The 23,572-nt window shown below is 41.6% G+C and overlaps 2 protein-coding genes across 5 annotated transcripts in view; one reads left to right on the top strand and one right to left on the bottom strand.

Annotated features, from left to right (window-relative positions):
- CAT (catalase) overlaps positions 1-18,367 on the top strand; it is a 44,124-nt gene extending 25,757 nt beyond the window's left edge. For both annotated transcript variants that reach the window (XM_079951862.1, XM_079951863.1), the window contains exons 2-13: positions 4,734-4,905; positions 7,866-7,976; positions 8,701-8,831; positions 9,293-9,397; positions 9,957-10,082; positions 10,713-10,904; positions 11,026-11,178; positions 13,603-13,741; positions 15,021-15,151; positions 16,008-16,115; positions 16,898-16,984; positions 17,605-18,367. In XM_079951862.1, the coding sequence (XP_079807988.1) occupies positions 4,734-4,905; positions 7,866-7,976; positions 8,701-8,831; positions 9,293-9,397; positions 9,957-10,082; positions 10,713-10,904; positions 11,026-11,178; positions 13,603-13,741; positions 15,021-15,151; positions 16,008-16,115; positions 16,898-16,984; positions 17,605-17,667 (1,518 nt within the window). In that variant the 3' untranslated portion in view covers positions 17,668-18,367. The remainder of the gene's footprint in view (positions 1-4,733; positions 4,906-7,865; positions 7,977-8,700; positions 8,832-9,292; positions 9,398-9,956; positions 10,083-10,712; positions 10,905-11,025; positions 11,179-13,602; positions 13,742-15,020; positions 15,152-16,007; positions 16,116-16,897; positions 16,985-17,604) is intronic.
- The window catches only part of LOC307202166 (catalase-like), a 161,587-nt gene that overhangs the window by 113,550 nt on the left and 24,465 nt on the right, over positions 1-23,572 (bottom strand). For all 3 annotated transcript variants that reach the window (XM_079951906.1, XM_079951907.1, XM_079951908.1), the window contains exons 12-13: positions 22,191-22,277; positions 21,130-21,158 (exon numbers count right to left, since the gene is read on the bottom strand). In XM_079951906.1, coding sequence (XP_079808032.1) covers positions 21,153-21,158; positions 22,191-22,277 — 93 coding nt within the window. In that variant the 3' untranslated portion in view covers positions 21,130-21,152. The remainder of the gene's footprint in view (positions 1-21,129; positions 21,159-22,190; positions 22,278-23,572) is intronic.

Raw genomic sequence — 23,572 nt, 5'->3', positions numbered from 1 at the left:
GTACCTCTGGTTACGTACTTAATTTGTTCCAGAGGTCCGTTCTTAACCTGAATCTGTTCTTAACCTGAAGCACCACTTTAGCTAATGGGGCCTCCTGCTCCTGCCATGCCGCTGGAGCACGATTTCTGTTCTCATCCTGAAGCAAAGTTCTTAACCCGCTTAACTTCTGGGTTAGCGGAGTCTGTAACCTGAAGCGTCTGTAACCTGAAGCGTATGTAACCAGAGGTACCACTGCACCCTTAATGATATCTCTAATGAACCACTGTGGAGTACAGAAAAATCAACAGGATCAGACTCTCCCTGTTTGTTTCCTGGTAAATGCCAGGAGCCAAGACAATCTCAGTTTCAAAGCTTATCCTGAAACCAGGCTGACAAGATCCAGAATGACACTTATCCACCTTAAAGATCGGACAGGAAATTTCAGCTCCAATTGCATCAATATCTAGGCTCCAACAGTGTTGTTTTTAAAAAAGGAAATGTCTGCTTTCTTCAGGACCATTGGAAAATGCTGCTGTAAGAAAGATGCCGTTACAAACACCCCGATAAGGTTGGCAAATGTTTCCTAGTTGGCCATTGCCAGTCAATATAGGCATAGATCAAGAGGGCAAGTTGTGGCATGAACTTCTCCAGGCATCTTGCCTGCATCTTCATGTATTTTGCTATTACAATTCTCCCCACCCTCTCAACTGCAAACTATAGTTAAGTGACACAAAGAAATTTGTCCAATGAACCTATAATTCTTTTAGATTGAAAAAAGATGTCAGATGGTGCAGAACAAGAACCAGGTCACTTAACACTGTGTAACTAAGTAGCTATTTGTAACTCTTGGCTACTAGAATCTGGATGATCTGCAAACATTTTCATGACAGTTTAGACTAACGTTTCTGTGATTGTTAGCTCCTTTTAAAGAAACAGACCCTGGTTTCTGACTGCAGTGAATGCAACAAATTTTCTTTCTATGTGTGGATAAGTATAAACTGCTTTCTATCTGAAATTTGAGCCAGGTTCTTGCAAAGATTTCATTACATTCTAACAAATAATGTGCTTCTACTGTTCTCCTTGAAAGAGCTTATTAAATGTGAAAGGGTTATCTACCCTTAATGCTAAAGGTGTTGTTCAGTCCACAGAACATTACTTTGATACACCAGCACCCTTTTAAGGTATGCTGCATGAAACTGCACAGAAGCACATAATGCTGCTTGCCTTGTTTTATGTGACCTTAGCCATAGTCCTGTTTTACGTAAGGAATACATGATTTCACACAACCGGTTTTTATGGCATGACTGCAGTTGTCATTCAAGACAGGTTGACCAAAATACGTTGCTCCATCATTCCGTTTGGGAATTGACTGAAACTCCGGTCAGCTGTAGCCTGTCCAGAGTAGCTTACAATGAGAGATACATATGATGGGGCTCAGATAGTAGTAGCTATTTCATGGAGAGTGATGATTATTTGGATCATGACAAGTGGGAGAGGGAGTTAGGTGCCAATGGAGGATTTCCTTCCAATGCAGATGGCAGCTTCAAACAAGTGAGTTTCAAAAGGATGAGGTCAAGGGACACAAAGGTTAACTTCCCACGCTACCCCCCCCCCCCCGCCCGCCCCTGATATTTTTATTTTTGAAAAGTGTACGTAAATTGCAAAGTCACAATCAACATCATGTATAGTTTGGCTCTGAGTTTTTCTTTCTAGGAGGTCGGTTATGACTTTTCTATTTCCATGTGTATTTTTTCCGCTGCTGCTTTTTGGAACAAAACATGTCTTTAAAAATGACAACAACTAATTCTTAACGTTTAGCACACTATTTTATCAATTTTTGGAGATCGAATATTTCATAAAATCTTAGAATTGTAGAGTTGGAAGGGATCCCAAGGATCATCTAGTCCAACTCCCTGCAGTACAGGAATCTCAGCTGAAGCATCAATGTTAGATAGGCATCCAAGCTTTGCTTAGAAACCTCCAAGGAAGGAGAGTCTATCAGCTCTCATGGGAATCTGTTCCAGTGTTGAACAGCTCTTATTGTCAGAAAGTTATTCCTAACGTTTAGTCGGAATCTCCCTTCTTGTAAGTTGAATCCATTGGTTGGGGTCCTAGCCTCAGGAGCAGCTGTGGGAAAGCTTGCTCTTTCTTCCATGGGACATTTGAAGATGGCTATCATGTCTCTTTTCAGTCTCTTCTTTTCCAGGCTAAACATACCAGTTCCCTCAACCATTTCGTATAAGGCTTGGTTTTCTGACCTTTGATAATCTTGGATGCTGCCCTCTGCACACAACCCAACTTCTGAAATTGTGATGCCCAGTACTGGACACAGTACTCCAGGTGTGACCTGACCAAGGCAGAATACAGCAGGACTATAACTTGATTGGGACCCTATACTTCTCTTGACATAGCCAAGAATAGCATTAGCTGCTGCATCACACTGTTGACTCATGTTAAGCTTGTGGTCTAGGTAAAGGTAAAGGTACCCCTGCCCGTACGGGCCAGTCTTGACAGACTCTGGGGTTGTGCGCCCATCTCACTTAAGAGGCCAGGGGCCAGCGCTGTCCGGAGACACTTCCGGGTCACGTGGCCAGCGTGACATCGCTGCTCTGGCGAGCCAGAGCCGCACACGGAAACGCCGTTTACCTTCCCGCTGGTAAGCGGTCCCTATTTATCTACTTGCACCCGGAGGTGCTTTCGAACTGCTAGGTTGGCAGGCGCTGGGACCGAGCAGCGGGAGCGCACCCCGCCGCAGGGATTCGAACCGCCGACCTTTCGATCGGCAAGCCCTAGGCACTGAGGCTTTAACCCACAGCGCCACCTGCGTCCCTGCTTGTGGTCTACTAAGACCTAAATTTAAATACTGCAGTACATATTTTAATAACCGTTTCTTAATGGCAATGACATATTTGTTAAAGTTTCTTCCAATCTTACAATTTCCCCAAGACTAGCAGTGCTGGGTGTGCTAGAATGTTTTCTCTTTATATTGGACAATGAGTACATGTGCACAATTATACTTAACAGAAAGTTAAGTATAAGCTAGAAATAACCTTTTTCTAAATGCCTTACTCAATGCCCTTAGGGTGAATGAGTATTTGTAGTCGTAAGATCAAGAATCTAGGTGTAGTTCTTAATGCATGATTAAAACAACTGAGAGTTGAAAATACAATTGACTTTTAAATACTCTGTAAAGGAGCAAAGGCACCTTTTATCCTCTCAATGGGTGGTGCCAGGGTGCTAAAACACGCCTGTGTAGTTATTCCAGAAGACTAATGTGCTCAAGCGGGTGGAGCTGTAGGTGCTGTGGGAGACACTTGAAAATTAATGCGAGGTTACTGTTGTTAATTTAATCTGAAAAGGTTGAGATAATTCACCTGGTTGTCAAGCTTGTGTCATCGCTTGTTATCCTCCATGTGTCTGACTTCCAATATATTAACCACCTTCCCAAAGTTCTGATAGTCTCTTTTGAACCACCTGTTCTCTTTGCCAGCTGTGAATGCCAGACTTTCTATATTATTGTACTGTACTTGCATAATTTGCATTGTTTTATGGTGAATGATTCGGGACTTCTTGCATTTTCCATTAGGTTTAGTGTGTTATACAGCTGTTTATTAAACAAAATTAACATAGGTTTTGGACCAGAAGAAGATGGTTTCATTTTGTAGTTTAAGATAGTGCTTTAGAAACCCTATTTTGGGCATTTTATTTGTTTTAAATATTTAGTGTAAGATGATATTCTTAGTTATATTCTACCTATAAAGATGACATTTTTGTAATATGAGAAGGTAAAGGTGGTTCGACCTAATTTCTTTGGAAATCAGTTTTATGAAAAGATTTAGCCTTAGGTATGGACCTAATAGCAGCGTAGTGTTCATGATTTATATTGGGAATTCGATTACTTTTCATGTCTGAGTCCATTTTGTTAAGGCAATACAGTGGTACCTCGGGTTAAGAACTTAATTAGTTCTGGAGGTCTGTTCTTAACCTGAAACTGTTCTTAACCTGAAGCACCATTTTATCTAATGGGGCCTTCTGCCGCTTCACCACCGCTGCACGATTTCTGTTCTCATTCTGAAGCAAAGCTTCAGAGTAAGGTAATATTTCTGGGTTAGCGGAGTCTGTAACCTGAAAGCAGATGTAACCCGAGGTACCACTGTATTGACATACAGTGGTACCTCAGGTTACAGATGCTTCAGGTTACAGGCACTTCAGGTTACAGACTCCACTAACCCAGAAATAGTACCTTGAGTTAAGAACTTTGCTTCAGGATGAGAACAGAAATTGCGTGGCGGTGGCACAGCAGCAGCGGGAGGCCCCATTAGCTAAAGTGGTACCTCAGGTTAAGAACAGTTTCAGGTTAAGAACGGACCTCCAGGACGAATTAAGTTCTTAACCCGAGGTACCACTGTAATCTGTTAAGTGCTTAATACACTTTCTAAATCTGATGACATTCAAGCTTGAAGGTGCAATTGGTGCTACTCTTTTCTGTTATTTCTGCTTGAAAATCAATTTAATAATCAGAACTCTTTGAAATGATTTTCCTCCTTCACACATCTGTTGGCCATTTAACATTTAGATTATTTACATGCAAACTTTACCTTTCCTAATAATACTGTTTAATGCCAGAAGTAATTCTCCCTGTAGTCAGGAAGCACCATACGTCTGTCAAGTTAACCCACTAAATCACGAAAAACGTAATAGCGCTGTGTAGTTTTTGGTGTCCCAATTTTATTTTATTTTTCTTTTGAATTTAGAAACCAGATGCCTTGACCACCGGAGCTGGTATCCCAGTGGGAGACAAGTTAAATGTCATGACGGTGGGTCCGCGAGGCCCCCTTTTGGTTCAGGATGTGGTTTTCACAGATGAGATGGCACACTTTGACCGAGAGAGGATTCCTGAGAGAGTTGTGCATGCCAAAGGAGCAGGTTAGTGTTAGAAGTTGCTTGTTGTTTTAAAAGGAAGAGGTGGAGAATTGAATATTATGAACATAACTTTGTGTACAGAAGGAACAAGGAAGCATAGAAGTTCACAAAATGTGTTTCCCACAGTTTTGTATCTTTTGGTGCTGAATTCAGGATTATTATTCTTATTTTTGATTAAACAAAAATCTTGCACAACACGCTTTTGCATATGTGGACCTAATTTAGAAAGGCAATCCATACACAGAAGTAAGCACAAGTCACCCTTGCTCAGTCTGGGGGGGGGGGGAGGAGTGTACAATAACTATAATTGCTTAATTAGTTCAGTGTGCCCAAGGCTTCTTTAGACCTGTGTTTGTGGAACAGCGGCCTCTAGGTTGCATGATAAAAGACTTTGTATTAAAAGCGTGGTTTGGCATAGGGGTATGGTGCTAAAAGGGACGTGGGTGGTGCTGTGGGTTAAACAACAGAGCCTAGGGCTTGCCAATCAGAAGGTCGGCGGTTTGAATCCCCACGATGGGGTGAACTCCCATTGCTCGGTCCCTGCTCCTGCCAACCTAGCAGTTCGAAAGCACGTCAAAGTACAAGTAGATAAATAGGCGGGAAGGTAAATGTCGTTTGCGTGCGCTGCTCTGGTTTGCCAGAAGTGGCTTAGTCATGCTGGCTACATGACCCGGAAGCTGTACGCCAGCTCCCTCGGCCAGTAAAGCGAGATGAGCGCCGCAACCCCAGAGTCGGTCATGACTGGACCTAATGGTCAGGCGTCTCTTTACCTTTACCTATGGTGCTGAAAAGGGAAGAAAAAATCAAACATGCCATTAGGTGAATGCAAGTGTTTGCGCTAAAGAAGACTATTAGCTCTGAGGCAGCTTGTGAAACTGAAGCAATGCTATTCTTAAAACAGGGTTATTGCTTTCTAAGGGTAAACAGAAAAAAGTATAAAAATAAATGGTTACTTGATCGGCAACATATAATACAAATCAGTCCTATAATTTCAAATCAAGGTATCCTAGGTGTGTTATTCACTAGAAACCATGAAGGCATGATTGTAAAATAAAGAATATCTTACATTAAAGTATAATAATTGAAGCAATTACAACGTGGTTATCACAAGGTGATGGTAAAAGAATAAATGAAATATAAAGCTAATTGGGTTAATTAGTCCAGGTATAACAAGAAATCATAGGTGATGTGATATATTTATATATCAGCAACTTATCAAAGTTTCTTGGTTTTTGTACCTTTTCCTTTGCGTACTTGTACTTTGTACGCAGATACTGAATGCCGAAGGAGGAGGGACCTTGCCCTCACTCTCAAGTGCTTCTAAAACCCAAGGTAGAATAGTGGTAATAATACCAACCACTGCAACAATGTTCAGGACTAAAGGACAATTTTTGAAATCAAAGCTACTCATCTCTTCCAAAACTAAGACTCCACTGCCTTTTACAGGGCATTAAAAGCTGTCATAAAACAACATGAAAGAGCATATCTGTCAGAGCTGCCCCTAGGTCCCAGCTCACAGAGGACCAACGCCCGATCGTCGTTATGTACAAAAGTCTTTATTGAAGTTCAACTTCCATTCCAAATCCGCAGCGCGCAGCTCTACGTCTTAAACCCTAGACCGGCGAAGTCCCATCTGAATCTCTTCCCCTCTGACACCAGTTTAAGATCCTAGCCCTGCTCCACCTTTTCCGTTGTTCTCGCCTCCTCTGGGTCCTCCTGCCCGCTGGGGCATTCCCCTTTCTGGACTCTTCCGACGCTGAGTCGCCTGACTCCTCCCCCTGTCTCCGGCGGGCTTTAGGACCCGGTTCCCAATCCTCATTCTCTGCTGTCCCGCGCTCCTGTACATTTGAACTTGCCTCTCGCGCCAACCCAGTGACCTTCCTCCTGATCGTCACACTGCTTCCCTCTTCCGGGATACTGCCCGGATCTGACCTCCCCTCCGTTGTCTGGCTCTCCGATGGAGGCGTGGCCAGCCCTGACTTATCTTCACTCCCTGGTGTGTAATCCTCTGGCCTCGATACCTGGGACTCTTCCCCCCCACTATGCTCTGGTGGGGAAGCTGGTCCTGATTTCCAACTGCTACTCTGGGAGTCCCTGCTGGCCCCTTGCTCCTGGAGTGTCCCCCTTGGGAATCCCCTTGCCCTGGCCACTGGCGCCCCCTTCTGTGAATCTTCCGATTCGCTGGAGAGGCTCATGGAATCTCTCGGGCCACTGTCATCTTCTCCTACGCTGCCCTCAGATTCTTCCCCTTCGCTCTCCATCTCCCCTCTTCCCTGTGCTTCTGCTCCTGAGCCCCTGACAATATCAAATTTTAAAGCAGAAAAAAGCATTAGCTGTGTTCTGTTTGTTTTAAAACCTCATTCAAATTAAACACAAAATCTGTGTTGTTCCAGGCTAGACAGAACTGCTTCAAAAATACAATTATGTTCCTGTTTATTTTGAATAAAGGAGCCATCGTGTGATCCATCAGGCTGTTAGACTGCTGTCTGCCCCCAAGAACTGTAGCTGGAAGGAAAATATACAACTCGACATTGTGTTTTAGGTTATCTCAAAAGTTTTCTAGTAAGAAGCAGACCGCCCCCTGTATTCACAGATGCTCTGCCTTCAGCTGTTCAGGTCCTTTGGTCTAGGCATAAAAGTGTCTTACATGACACTTCTTGTTTCCCATAGCTCTCCAGAATCCAGAAGATAGGTAAATAAATTAATAATAAACATTCCCTATTTCCTGCCTGCATGTAAAGGGTCTGTTATGGAAACTCAAGGTCTTTAGTGTCCTATAACAATGTCTCAGGGTCAAAAAGGCAATATGCTAAGGTGTACGCCAGAAAGCAGAAAAGCACCACATTATATGAAACTGCACTGCCATTTCTGATATATTACCAAAGCCCTTGATATTTAGATGGTTTGTTTGTTTCTACTTATCTTTAATTTTTAATAAAAGCAACAATTTTAAACATTTTTAGGAGCTTTTGGCTATTTTGAAGTGACTCATGATATCACCAGATATTGCAAAGCAAAGGTATTTGAGCATATTGGCAAAAGAACTCCAATCGCTATTCGATTCTCTACTGTTGGTAAGTCTTAAAAACAACAACCCCTCTTTGCATGTCCATTTTATGGTGTTGTGTGTACACATTCATTTATTAAATGGGGTCCTTAGAGGAGCTAATTTTGTTAGACTTTATTCATTTATTATTTATAAATTTGTAAACTGCTTTATTATAAAAAAACACACACACCTCAAAGCGGTTGACAAAAGATAAAACAGTAAAATCAGAGGAGGGGGGGAGACAACGCTACTTTTGTATGTTTTAAAATTAAAATACTAAAACTGATTAAAATTCCCTCAGCTTTCTGGGAACCTGGGTAGGCTTTTCTAAACAGGAATGTTTTTAGGAGGTGCCGAAAAGAGTATGGTGAAGGCATCTGTTTGATCTTGATAAGCTGAGAGCTCCAAAGTACAGGCACTTCCACACTAAACAATCCGGTGCTTAAAAACAAAGAGTTTTGCAACGAAGGAGGAAAGTGTCACATAAGGACACTACATTGCGCATGAAACCATTGTGCAATGTCCCCTTTCCATTCAGTTCCTCTTAAAAGCTGTAAACGACAACATACACATACGATAATCATCCTTGGAATTGGAGTGCTATAACATTCATTAGGTGAAGGCTTGGAGGACAATTTCAACATGTGATGGCCATTCCCAATATTAGAATGGATGCCAGTCTCCAGGATTGAAGGGAAAACTGTGTGCAGTTCTCAGTGTGCTCACATTTATAAACCTTCCTTTTCTAGCGGGAGAATCGGGGTCAGCTGATACAGTCCGTGACCCTCGAGGCTTTGCAATGAAATTCTATACAGAAGATGGTAACTGGGACCTTGTGGGGAACAACACCCCCATCTTCTTTATTAGAGATGCAATGCTGGTAGGTCAGATATTTATTTGGGCACCCAAAAGAAGTTAATGGGTGGTGAATAAGAGGGAGAGAGAAAAGTGCAGCATACATGAATCTGTTTCTTCCATGGGGCTTCTTTTCTAATATCAAATTGCAGTTCTTGTACGCTGAGGAATAATCCACTAATATTAGGGACTCGGCTACACTCGTCAATTATATCGTTATAACTGTGTTATAAACATGTGACGCTGTAGAGCTGTGATCTGTCGCCAATGCGTTTTTCCATTAAGAGCTTTTATAACACGTTTTTCTGCTTCTTTGATTCCTTTTTGATTTTAAGATTTATGATTATGTAATTGTCACAGTAGATTAATTTATATGTGGAACTTATTTGCAGGTACAACTTTTCAAAGTGAACTTAGTACAAGGGACTGTGTAGATAATGCAACTACACAGTAATGCAAATCTTCTTTGTATCTTCTTTGTGTTAGTTCCCATCCTTTATCCATTCCCAAAAGAGGAATCCACAAACTCATCTGAAAGATGCAGACATGGTATGGGACTTCTGGAGTCTTCGCCCTGAGTCTCTGCACCAGGTAGGATTTAATCTTTTAATTTCTATTCATTTTTTCCTTCACCTTGCTGATTGAGTCAGCTGTATCTCCTTTTTGCATCCTCTGATTCAGAGACTAAAAGATGTGTGAAAATACATATTCTCTTTTACACTGGTGTATTTGGTCTCTTGTGAGTGATACACAACACAACCCTTCCCTTATCAACTCTATGCCATTTTTGAAATCTTTTTTTTTAATGTGACAATATTTGTATCATTTATAATTGGGCAAGCTATGACTAAAACACAGACCTGTTACCCATTCAAGAAAACTAATGGTTGGAGGACATAAGTTTCCCCTTCCCTAAACTCAACCTGGAACATAGCTCTCCAACCCCCTCAAATGGATTATGTGGAAATGGTGTATTGTACTATTGTTGCAGGTCAAAGTCATCAGGGTGAGGGCAGAATATCATGCCAAGAATAAACTCTGATAGGAGCAGTCTTTAGTGCAGAAACGTCCACAGCTGTACCTAGCTTTAGTTACGTGAGCTTTCATGAAAAGCCTGTGTAGACTTCTGTTGCTCTTGCTTTATATTTAGGTATCATTCCTGTTCAGCGATCGTGGCATTCCAGATGGACATCGTCATATGAACGGCTACGGATCACATACTTTTAAGCTAGTCAATGCTGGCGGAAAATCGGTATACTGCAAATTCCATGCTAAGGTAATGATTTCAATTTTCCTGTTTCGCATTTGTTAATACTAATTTCCTAAATCGCTGGACGTACCCCACACCTGGAGTTCTTATCCATTCCTACTTCAAGAAATGAAAAATGGGTACTGTAACATGTTTATCCCCTTGTAGCATCTCCATTATACAAAGATTGAATACTGCACTTGAGATACTGGTTTAGGAGTAGTGATGCCTGCCATTCTATCCACCTCTGCATATACAGTGGTACCTTGGTTTACAAACATAATATGTTCCGGAGGTCTGTTTGTAAACCAAAACAGGTTGTAACCCAAGGCCCGCTTTCGCCAATGAGGCCTCCCAAAAAAAAATATTTGTAATCCAAAAAAAAAGGGTTGTAATCCAAAAAAAGGTTGCAAATTGGGACACGTACTTCCGGATTTGACGTGTTTGTAATCCAAAACATATGCAAACCAAGATGTATGCAAACCAAGGTACCACTGTAGGCTTCTTTCCAGTATGGCAGCTTCTTATGCCCTCTCTCACAGCAGATCTTTAGACCAATTTTAATATTTATTTCTTTCATCATTACTAGGATGCAATTCTTAAGTAAAAAAAAAATTTAATGAAAAATTCTAAGTAATGTTATTTTGATTTTTGCAGACTGATCAAGGAATCAAAAACCTTACTGTTGAAGAAGCAGGAAGACTGGCCTCTGAAGATCCCGACTATGCCCTGCGTGATCTTTACAATGCTATTGCTAATGCAAACTACCCTTCTTGGAGTTTCTATATCCAGGTGATGACATTTGAACAGGCTGAGAAATATCCATTCAATCCTTTTGATGTAACTAAGGTAAGCGTAATTCCCATTCCTTTATCCTACATGTTGAATATAAGGATTACAAGTTCTGCATCTCTATGGAAAGATTTACTTGGAAACTATCTGTAATAAATTGTATTCTTGCATTTTGTAGATTTGGTCCCACAAAGACTATCCTCTGATTCCGGTCGGGAAGCTGGTCTTAAACAGGAACCCTGTCAACTATTTTGCTGAGGTGGAGCAAATGGCCTTTGATCCAAGCAACATGCCTCCAGGAATTGAACCTAGCCCTGATAAAATGTTGCAGGTAACGAGTATAGTATGCTTTCATGTTTATCTAACAGTTTATTTATCAGATGGTGGGCCTTGGAGCACTTTTAAGAGGACTTCAGTGCCACAGCCTGTTCAGTGCCTCCTCACTTGCCTGTCTCTTCCACTAGCTGTGGCATAGCCTTTTAGTTAGACCAATGCAAACATCAGCAAGTCATTGCATGATGAGGAAGGATGACTGGTTTGGGGTGGGTTGGTGGGGAGATCTTCTTCTGAAGGGAAGTGCCAGAGGAAGTGTTGAATCAGGATATTACAAGGTGGAAGTTAATAATGGCCAAACTCTGCCACCACATTGTGACTGCCTTTGCCCCTGTACCACCGGTTTGTAATACCTGTCGTGTCAAATATAATGAGAAAAGATAACACAAGGATGATGTCTTGATGGGAGGTTTCCCCCACTCTATTCCAATTTTTCCATGGTGTGTGGTGTGTGTTTTGTTTTGTTCTCTTCTCTTACTTCCCCTTCCCCCCTTTTTTTAAAGGGAGGAATTCAGCCCAGTGCTAAAGTGTGTGAGCATTTCTGATTTCGCCTCCTTCACACATGCTGTTCTGGGGCTTATCCCTCCCCTTTGAAGCCAACGGGGGGGGGGGGGCACAGGAGCATGTGTGGAAAGGGTAGGGGAGAGCCCAGTTGTGGTTGCAGAAGTCTGCTCTGCTCGCAGGACCTATTAGTTAAATCCAGCCCATAAAATCCAAATACAGTGGTACCTCGGGTTACATATGCTTCAGGTTACATACGCTTCAGGTTATAAACTCCGCTAACCCAGAAATAGTACCTTGGGTTAAGAACTTTGCTTCAGGATGAGAACAGAAATTGTGCTCCGGCGGCGCGGCAGCAGCGGGAGGCCCCATTAGCTAAAGTGGTGCTTCAGGTTAAGAACAGTTTCAGGTTAAGTTCTTAACCCAAGGTACCACTGTACTTGGATCAAAAGTGGGTGGTCATTACTGGAAGTTCAAATCCCTAGCATGGTAACAAGGGTGGGCATGTGATCAGCACAAGAGCTCATTGCAGATAAACATATTGAGCAGGAGATTTGTGGGTTTTTCACTTTTATGTATTCATAATTTAATATATTGGATGTTTCTCTTTGACACTTTGCCCCCATTAATATAGGTTAAGACAGTGAGCAGCAACTTTGGGGATGTATTTAGTTAGAATTACCGCGTGTTTTACCAATAAAAATGTTCAGTCAATTTATTGTGCGTAGCACTTAACAGATTTTTTTTTTTAACTCTTCCAATATATCAACCTTTAGCTAAGGGAATCTTGACGATGGTTCAGCAGTGAGGGTGGAGCTTCTTTGGCAAATGAGTCACATGTTTTGGACCTGTGTGTCTCCCATTGCTGTTTCATAACGTAAAGAAAATGTCAGCAGAATATTCCGGCCGTCTAGCTCTAGTAATGTATTCTTGCCAGTAGGTCAGAATGACTTTGTTTATGCACTGCCAATTCAATTCATGTACAGCCTGGAAGCGTACAAAATATTTGAGCCCCCCCCCTTAAATAAAAGCATATTTAACAAAACAAGACCAAGCAAAAACACAAAAGTCTCTCATGGCTACCTTTGACTGTGCTGTTGGGAGTTTGCTTATTAGCGAATATATAGGAACTTCTGTTGTAAGCTGTTTTAAATAAATATTGAGAATGTAACTCCACAATGGCATTCAACAGTCTCAGAGACTAAATTCCCAAATCGGCTTATAAATTCTTCAGGAAAGTAGTCCTGATCTCACCTGGTGAGAGCAGTCAGATTCATACGCTTGATAATTACATTGATTTCCAAGTCGGGAAGCAGAATACTCGACTGAAAGCTTTCTTCTCATCCAGCAGGTCTGCTCTTGCATTATTTATTTATAAAAATATTTATATACCACTCTATCCCCAAAATTTATCAAAGCAGTTTAGAACGGTAAAAATAAGATGAAACCATACAATAAAATCATAAAATATTGAAAGCAAGTTAAAACCGTTAAAAACAAAGATCAGGAACCTATTGTGGGGGGGATGTACTCTTAATTGCCTGCAGAGGCCTGGAGGAATAGAAAAGTTTTCAGCTGGCATTTAGAAGTTTGCCAATAGAGATCAGGGGCACCTTTTGTGCAGAGTGTACCACAGGACTGAGTCAGTGACACCAACGGCTTGGTTGGCACTCTTGCAACTGATCTCAGTGGGATATAAGGGTTTGGGTGATCTCTGCTGCACCCTGGACCTAAGTTCCTATTATGTTCTTATTGCCCCTGTGAGAAAGAATTCTTCCTTCTGTAGATGTTAGGAGCAGGAGCAACTTAAGAATGGATATTGTCATAATATTTGAAACACATTTGAAAGCATGGAGCAGCATGCATCAACCTAAAGAAAACTTACCCTCTTCACTCTTTTCTCTCCAATATATTATTCTAGGGTCGTCTTTTCTCATATCCAGATACTCACAGATATCGTCTGGGACCCAACTACCTTCAAATTCCTGTAAACTGTCCTTACCGAGCTCGAATTGCCAACTACCAGAGAGATGGATTTATGTGCATTTCTGACAACCAAGGTAATTCCAAAAGGTGTCTTCTGGAAGTAATCTGCAATACCATGTGCAAGGTCATTTTCTTCTGAATTTCTAGCACGGTTCAGATATGTGTTCTAATTTTGCTTCATGTTAGATTCCTAACTGTGGGTGAAATTCAACATCTCAGGAGTGTTTAGCCCCCCAGATCTGTTCTGGAGAATCCCCAAGCAGCTGCAGAAGAAATTTGGGGAATGTGCAGTTGTCTGTAGAACAGATGAAGGGGAGGTCCTGTTGCGTGAGCAGAAGTCTGTTTAAAATGTGTGTCCTATGTGAACTTTTTTGGCCATATAGATGCATAAAATAGTTTAATCAAAAGTGTATTGCCATTTGAATGGAGAAACAGGGAACGGATGCACAGTTATACTGTAAACAGTTATTTTGGCTTCAAACATTTATGCCTATTATTTCAGAGAACTGCAATAAAATTATACTTAAAGTCACGCCAATGTGATTATACTGCTTCAAAGAACGTCTAGAAAGTGGCTTCGCTGCCCAACCAAGAGCTTATAATAGGCAGGTAGCTGATCTTTCTTGCATGTTCTAAAAGGTAAAGGTAAAGGTACCCCTACCCGTACGGGCCAGTCTTGACAGACTCTGGGGTTGTGCGCCCATCTCACTTAAGAGGCCAGGGGCCAGCGCTGTCCGGAGACACTTCCGGGTCACGTGGCCAGCGTGACATCGCTGCTCTGGCCAGAGCCAGAGCCAGAGCCGCACACGGAAACGCCGTTTACCTTCTCACTGGTAAGCGGTCCCTATTTATCTACTTGCACCCGGAGGTGCTTTCGAACTGCTAGGTTGGCAGGCGTTGGGACCGAGCAGCGGGAGCGCACCCCGCCACAGGGATTCGAACCGCCGACCTTTCGATCGACAAGCCCTAGGCGCTGAGGCTTTAACCCACAGCGCCACCTATTAACAGTATTCTGTTTACTGTTTCCCTTTCTTCATTCTTACTGATAGTCTTAATTTATATCAAGCAGTCTTATTTCATATGGAAGCAGTTACTGGGAAACAATACCCTGATCACCTCTCACTTTGGAAATCAGAATCAGATAAGGATTGTAGAGTGAGAGTGTTGAGAGACGCTAGTTGACTTTTTCCTGTAGAAGGAGATTATTGCTGTATACTGACTCCCCCCCCCCCAATATTAATAGCTAGGTATGAGGCACATTTGAAACACATCTAATGGATTCATATCTATATCTACACCTACACCTACACCATCTCTATCTATCTATCATCTATCTTTCTTTCTTTCTTCTAGGTGGTGCTCCAAATTATTATCCCAACAGTTTTACTGGCCCTGAAGACCAGCCCAACTTGAAGGAGAGCCGTGTGCTTCTTTCTGGTGATGTGCAACGCTTCAATAGTGCAAATGAGGACAATGTGTCTCAAGTAAGCAGATTAGAAATGGAAAATTATTTTGGACATGAGTTGAATGTATACACTGCTTTTTTATGGAGTGAATCGACTTTCTTGACACATCCACAAAACACCTACCTTAAAAGCAGGTTAAAAGTTTTTTTTGTGATCCATCTGGCAGAAACTTAGCTGTGGCTTCTCTAGGCCATTTCTACATTACCCCTTTTGTTACCCTATCAGGTTGTAGAGTTTCATATACCCCCCCCAATAGATCAATGAAAGCTCTTTTGTAGGCCTGTATTTCTAGGCAATCCTAGACCTACCCTGGGGAGATCCGCTGGAATTAATGAACTTGCCTAATTCAGGAGCCTCTGGGAGGGGCTACCACCGGCTGACCCGACAGTTGAGTGTTTGCCCAAGCTTTGATAATTGGGCCCTAGGTCACATGGCCTAGAGTTTGGAATACATGCAAGTGTTTCCTGAAATGTCACCCCCTTTTTAAAAATAGAATAATGCCTGTGTAAATTCCACCAGCACAAGTTCAACTAGCTGAGCCAGGGGGAGTGATATATACCAGCATATGTTGGGCTCGAACAGGATGAAAGGTTTATGCTTGGCCAGGAAAGCTCAAGATCTGCCAAATCCAAACTCTCTCATCCTGGCAGATCCTGCATTTAGATTGTGCTGTAAATTGTAAATCTGAGACACATCTCAGGGATAAGACTGTTGGCCATCCCTTCTGTTCCCAGTGTTGATGGTGGAGTTTAAAGTCAGTAGTGAGACTCTCAGCTGAAAGTTTTTAATTTATTTTATAAAAGATCTTAATAATTATGCAGCACAGGATACATCCATAATGTGAGAGAAATTTGTCCTTCATTTTCATTTAAAGGTACGAGACTTCTATACTAAAGTGCTGAGTGAAGAAGAACGTGAGAGGCTTTGCGAGAACATCGCTGGCCATCTTAAAGATGCTCAGCTTTTCATTCAGAAGAAGGCTGTAAGTGATAAATTGCTACTTTTATCTGATGACATCTGATCTATGCTCTTAATGTACATCCTACAATAATTTTAGAATATACACTTGTATGCCACCTTATTTTAAGATGCATGAAAATATGAGACAGACAAATATTTTAAGGTAGAAAAAAACCCCAGATGTAAAACATAAGCCTTCAACAATCTTTTTGAAATATTATTTAAATTATAAGGATAAAGTAACTACTCTGACTGGGAGTCTTGTCAGCTGAAAGACAGTAAGCCTCCCTGCTTACTTTTTCAAGTGAGACCTGGATATATTTAGGGATGTTTTGGTCCATGCTGTAGCATAGAAAGCGCATGAAAAAAGCTATAAACAAAGCAAAAATTACATTTCAACTTTGGAGGGAAGCTGTGTAATACTATGGCCGTAGGAGGTAAATTGGAAGCTATTTCATTCAAACCCTGTTAGTAGTTTCAAATCTCCATGTCAATAGCAGATGGCATAGTTTACATATAATTTGAGAAGGTAAATTTAAGAACATAAGAAGAGGCTGCTGGATCAGGCTCATGGCACTTCTGGTCCAGCATCCTGTACTCACAGTAGCCAACCTGATGCCTGTGGGAAGCACCCCAGCAGGATAGGTGCACAGCAGCACTCTGCCCACCTGCAGTTCCCAGCAAGTGGAATTCAGAGACTTACTGCCTCTGACCATGGAGGTGGAACATGGGAAGAGAAGGAGCTTTGGATAAAATCTTAATGCAGGCTTCTATTTGCTCTTCAACTTCTCTTTGCCAATCTAGGTGAAGAACTTTACTGATGTTCATCCTGATTATGGTGCCCGCATCCAAGCCCACCTGGACAGGTACAATGCTAAAGGGGGCAGCAAGGTATGAAAGCAACTTCCATTCAAATTACTGTGCTCTGAGGGGCTAAGGCATTAATAAGTAAATTGCCGTAGATGAAAGTGCATGATCGAAAGAGAGGACTGTGGAGTTGGGGGTGAATGTTGTGGGGTGGGGTTTAAAATGCAGACTTTAAAATGCTGCCAGTTCAAGTGGTCAAAGCCCCCTTCAAGCTTGCCTTGATCAACTGTTTCTCACCTATTCTTTTTAAGTATCATTTGAAAATGTATTGCACAAAAATGTATTTGCCAATATGCCAGCGAATCATCAGATTCTTAGGATAATTCCTTAGTTCTGGGACAGTAAAGCCCTCCTGTTTCCCCAACATGGGGGGGGGGGAGGGAAGGGAATATGGCAGCTGTGGAACTGCCATGCTTATTTTCCTTATGTTTTGGGGTCAATAGGAGGGAAAATCTGAGGAGATGGAAGGAATGAAAAAATTAAAAAGAAAAGCTCTCTCACTTTTACTCTGGTGTTTTAGGATTTGGTAGTTCCTGCATTCTCAGATTCTCCCTCCAGTCTCTAAAGGATTTGTCTGTTAGAATCTTGCTCCTACAAACCATGCTGACTGTCAGTGGTTTAAACTATTTTTGTATTGTTTCTAGGATTGCATTCGTACCTACACCCAAGCTTCTCATGTTGCTGCAAAGGAAAGATCTAATTTGTAGAAAGTATGACCTGTGGTCCCATTGATCACTGCATTTGCATCCGTCCAATTGGAAAACAAGCCTTAATCCTGCAAATATTCATGTTTTTCTTGAAATCTCCTTTGTTGTGGCAGTTGCAAGGCAGAACCATTGAAGTTTGCATTTGTGATTAAAAACTAATTGCATTATAATCTTATGCCTTGTAAAACATTCTGTCTAGACTGTTAAAATCGATCTGTACTGGCAATCACTTTTCAGTGGTATGACTGAAATATATAGCTGCAGTAACTTTTTGTCTACTTTTGCAAAATTAATCAAATGGTTTGCCTTATTTTTGTATTCTTGTAACTAACCGTGCAATTATTTACCCAAAAGAACTTGCATAATATTTTGATGGTATATCTTCTACTGACTATGTTAAAATCAATATAGCAACAGGTGAATAAAATTCTTACTCATAGAGGTATTAACGTTTTAAAAAGAGCACATTTTAATAAATGCTCCCATTATGCAAGCAGTTTTATCTTGCAATGGCGCTAAAATTTATCAGACTTTTGCTTGATGCACGGTGGATTACAGGAGCTTGAAACACATATTCGATCATACTTTCTTCTTTTTAACTTCATTTTGACATAAATATATTTACAAAAACAAGGTAATCCATTATACTGGAAAATTCTTACAGTGCCTATTCTCAAATAAAATTATTGTTATAATGAAATGTTTCACATTTATCTATGGATTTTTGGTAACCGTGTACTTTTAGATCTAGTTCTGTGGGTCAACCTACATATGATGGTGTCTTCATTCATAAGTAAAGTGTGGGTGGGTGGGAGTTGAAAATATAAGGAACATGCAGGATTCTTTCTCCCAATCCTGTAACTTAACTCACCAGTCAGTACTTTTTTGTTCTGATAGTGGAAGGAGCCAAATCAAATTTGTACTCAATGTACACATCAGGATGATTTGATGTGTATTAAAGTCTCCCAACATATATTCACACCAGTGAGTGGAGACAGATGTCTTCACTCAACACATATTACCTGGCAATTCTGTTTCAATTGTACACACCTGGGATAAGACTACAGTTCTGAAGTCTGAGCCAAGCTTGTTTGGGAAAAACAGCATTAAAATGTACTGTCTCGGAAGAAACTACCGAGATAGCTGTGATCCACAAATAACATCTTATGTACAGGGATTCAAAAAACAGGTGGGAATGTACTGGTGCCAGAGTAAACAGCCTGACTATGTACATACAAATGTTAGGATGACATAACACAGTCTCCATTGGAGAATTCATAGCTTCTCTCCCTCCCCGCTTAACAGTCCAGATGTTCTCAATATGAGGGGTATTGGCTGATACTCCAGGTAAAGAAGGGTAAAACAGAGAAAGATTTCAAGGCTTTGATGCCAGCTTTCAACCAAGTGAAATAAAACACCAGCTTCCTTTTCAGTAAAGGTGCATGGGAGCAAACCTCTAATGTTGCAGTACTATGCACATCTGCCATTGAGCTTTGTAGGGATTACTTCTGAGTAAATATGCATGGGATCAGCTGCAGGGTGAGCTTTGGTGAGAAAAAAAGAGAGACAAAGCTGCAATTATGTCTGAGAGAGAAAGGGCAAAGGATGAGCACAGGAAGTGCAGCTTTTAAGAGATTTTTATAGATAAGGGGAGATCGCATCAAGGGAAAGCTTTGAGTTCAAGCTGTTTCAGCCCTTCCCTATTCTTTAAGCAGATGACTCTGCTTTTGCAGCCAAACACTGTATTCCTGTATAGCAGACCACAGGAAATGACATGCAATTGTTTCATAATGTTCAGTGAAAGCCAAAAACAGATCACAAGGCTTATAAAATGTACGTTTGAAAGTAAGTTCTTTTTTTTTAAAGGCGTTTTCACATTGGTTTGCCACAAAACCTGTTCTTAACCACCACAGATACAGCTGTCCCAGTCTTAACACATTCTGTCTTCATTCTGCTGTAAGGATGCTTAAAACACTTCCCGTCTTTTTATCCCATACTCCCATACCCTATGATCACTTGCTTTAAACGCTAGGCAAGCTCCTCTTCCTCTTGCCCTTAAGCAGCCATGGGCAATCTTAGGGCAGTGTAACCCTCAAAGCATTTGACAAAGTTCATTGGAACTTTCTATTTACCCTCTTAGCTAATGCAAACTTTGGCAATGAATTTGTACCTCGGTAGTAGGGTGGTGGCCAGGGTGAACAGACAATATTCAGAAAGATTTCCAGTACAATGGGGAGCAAATTCTGGACTTTGGTGAACTGGGTCGGCTGTGAAAATGGTGGCACTGACAATTTCTGTCAGTTCCATTTGTGTGTTTAAAGAAGTTAATTGTGACTTTTGTCCACCAGGGCAAATGACCTGGTTTGAGATTCGGTTCATGGTTTTATATTGGCCCTCTGCGAAGAAAGGGCTTCCTTTACAACACCATCAGGGATACTATGAAACTGCCCACCTACATAATATTGTAAAAATTATACACAACCCTAAGGATTGCTTATGCCTTCATACAAAAAACCCAAGTGACTCCTAGCCGTACCCTTCTTGGTCCATTGTAAATCACTTTTGCACTCAAATTTCCAATCCATTTATACCTGCAGGTCTCCAGGTGTGGTGCTCCTAGATCCCTAAACCCCCAGCCTCACCTTTGATTCCTTTCATATTCCACTCTCAGTTTCAAAATCAAGACAGGGAGCAGCATGGAAAGGATCAGCAAGGATACATGGCAAGAAGTGGGACTCTACTGAGTGAGAGATCTATATGATAATAATTTACCTATAAAGGCTGATGAGCTGGCTAGTAAATTACCAGGCAGGCAGGATATATTGGTTTTATATACACCAAGCGGTCCATTTTGCCACCAATCAGTGTCATTTCCACCAGAGCACAAACCCCGGTTGAAAACTTAGTGCTCAATTCAACCCCAAACTCAAAAAGGCTGCTGTCTATTCTTTATAAAATTATTTGTGATATTAAGACAGAAAATTTCGATTCTCTGAAACAAATTTGGGGATCCGATCTGTGGATTCAGATGGAACAGGGGGACTGGTGTATCATGGGCCAGAAACCAGGTTATCAGTAAAAACAAAAATCAGAGACAACACCTTTAAGCTGCTTTGCTGCTGGCTCCACAACAATGCCATCACATCTACCCAGCAGTTCTTCCCTGCTGTGTTGCAGAGGATGTGGCGGGATTGGAAAAGCACACACCATAGTGTCATGTTTTTGGACTGAAGTTCATACAGAAATAAGTCTCATCTGACATCAAATAGTTCAGTGTTCACCACAGCTCACTTTATTGTCAGTTTCCCATGATGATCCAAAAGATTAAACCTAGAATAATGGAATAGTTTCCTCCTCGTAACAGCATGGAAGGTGATTGCACAAACATGGAATCACAGAATCATAGAATCATAGAGTTGGAAGAGACCACAAGGGCCATCGAGTCCAACCCCCTGCCAAGCAGGAAGAAGCTGGAAAACCTGAACTCATCCCTGTGGAGACAAAAAAAGCTCACTAAGTATCTGAAAGCTTTGAATGGTGAACAGGAATCTGATGACTTCATAAAAACATAGCATCACTTTATAACCCAAAGTCCAGTTGCTGTGGGGAAGGGCAGTGGAAGGAGGGTACACTAAATCAGGTGGAAATGCCTCACAGACCAAATCCAGATTTACCCCTTATTTAAAGCTTCGATATTCTCACAGCCTATGTCCAATATTGATTTTCTATCTTAATTAATAAGTTCAGAACTGCCATTTTAATTAGAGGGGGAAACCCTCTAGTTAAGGTAAAGGTAAAGGTACCCCTGCCCGTACGGGCCAGTCTTGCCAGACTCTAGGGCTGTGCGCTCATCTCACTCTATAGGCCGGGAGCCAGCGCTGTCCGCAGACACTTCCGGGTCACGTGGCCAGCGTGACAAGCTGCATCTGGCGAGCCAGCGCAGCACACGGAACGCTGTTTACCTTCCTGCTGGTAAGCGGTCCCTATTTATCTACTTGCACCCGGAGGTGCTTTCGAACTGCTAGGTTGGCAGGCGCTGGGACCGAGCGACGGGAGCGCACCCCGCCGCGGGGATTCGAACCGCCGACCATGCGATCGGCAAGTCCTAGGCGCTGAGGTTTTACCCACAGCGCCACCCGCGTTATTGAGGTATAATAAAGTAACCATCATAACAAATGTACATCACTTTAAAATTTGATAAAAACAGAGTTTGGTTTTTTTACTCTCATTACAAGATTGCTATGTTTGCTTTTGAAAAAAACAACAACCCAATTAAGTGTGGTTATGTTCATGAATTTACGCATAAAAAACAGAGGCATTAAGGGGACTACACGGGGAAGGAAGAATCAATAAAAATGACCTATTCCTCCAGTGGGGCCATTCTGTGTGAGTGGAGTTCTTTTCACAGTTTTACATTTCTAAAACCAAGCCACTGAAACTTACTGAAAACATTTAGTCTACTGCAAGTTACTTCTTAATGCCTTAGCCACTCAACACCAAGTAAACTGAAGATGCTTCCATACCTTTTTGCTGCCTTTAGCATTGTACCTATCCAGGTGGGCTTGGATGCGGGCACCATAATCAGGATGAACATCAGTAAAGTTTTTCACCTAGATTGGCAAAGGAAGTTGAAGAGCAAATAGAAGCCTGCATTAAGATTTCATCCAAAGCCCCCTCTCTTCCCATGTTCCACCTCCACGGTCAGAGGCAGTAAGTCTCTGAATTCCACTTGCTGGGAACTGCAGGTGGGCAGAGTGCTGTTGTGCTCCTATCCTGCTGGGGTGCTTTCCACAGGCATCAGGTTGGCTACTGTGAGTACAGGATGCTGGACCAGAAGTGCCATGAGCCTGATCCAGCAGCCTCTTCTTATGTTATAATAATAATAATAATAATAATAATAATAATAATAATAATAATTTTATTATTTATACCCACCCATCTGGCTGGGTTTCCCCAGCCACTCTGGGCAGCTCCCAAAAGAATATTAAAAACATGAAAAAAAATCAAACATTAAAAACAATCCTATACTGAACCCACAGAGGGATTTTTCTCCCACAATTAATGGGAATCTGAACTTTGGTCTCTCAGGACCTAATCTAGTCGTCGTCTTCTTCTTCTTCTTCTTCTTCTTCTTCTTCTTCTTCTTCTTCTTCTTCATACACTGCCCATCTGGCTGGGTTTCCCCAGCCACTCTGGACGGCTCCCAGCAGAATTAAAAACACAATAGAACATCAAACATTAAAAACTTCTCTAAACAGGGCTGCCTTCAGATGTCTTCTAAAAGTCAGATAGTTGTTTATTTCCTTGATATCTGATGGGAGGGCGTTCCACAGGGCAGGTGCCACTACCGAGAAGACCCTCTGCCTGGTTCCCTGTAACTTTGCTTCTCGCAGTGAGGGAACTGCCAGAAGGCCCACAGACCTGGACCTCAGTGACGGGGGTGGAGATGCTCCTTCTGGTATACTGGGCTGAGGCCCTTTAGGGCTTTAAAGGTCAGCACCAACACTTGAATTTCTTAAATTTACCTTCTCAAATTTTATGTAAACTATGCCATCTGCTATTGACATGGAGATTTGAAACTACTAACTGGGTTTGAATGAAAGAGCTTCCAAATTACCTCCTGTGACCATAGTATTACACAGCTTCCCTCCAAAGTTGAAATGTAATTTTTGCTTTGTTTGTAGCTTTGTTCATGCACTTTCTGTGCCAATCATGGACCTAAACAGTCCTAAATATATTCTGGTCTTACTTGAAAAAGCAAGCAGGGAGGCTGTCTTTCCATGGCTAGAAGTACTGTGCTAGCTATTCTGCTATTATTTATCCTATTTTAAATAGTATTTAAAATAATAATAATAATAATAATAATTTATTATTTGTACCCCGCCCATCTGGCTGGGTTTCCCCA

Source organism: Podarcis cretensis, assembly GCF_951804945.1.
Source record: "Podarcis cretensis genome assembly, chromosome: 1".
NCBI lineage: Eukaryota > Metazoa > Chordata > Lepidosauria > Squamata > Lacertidae > Podarcis > Podarcis cretensis.
The sequence above is the reverse complement of the archived record's forward strand: the minus strand, read 5'-3'. Positions and strand labels throughout refer to the sequence as shown.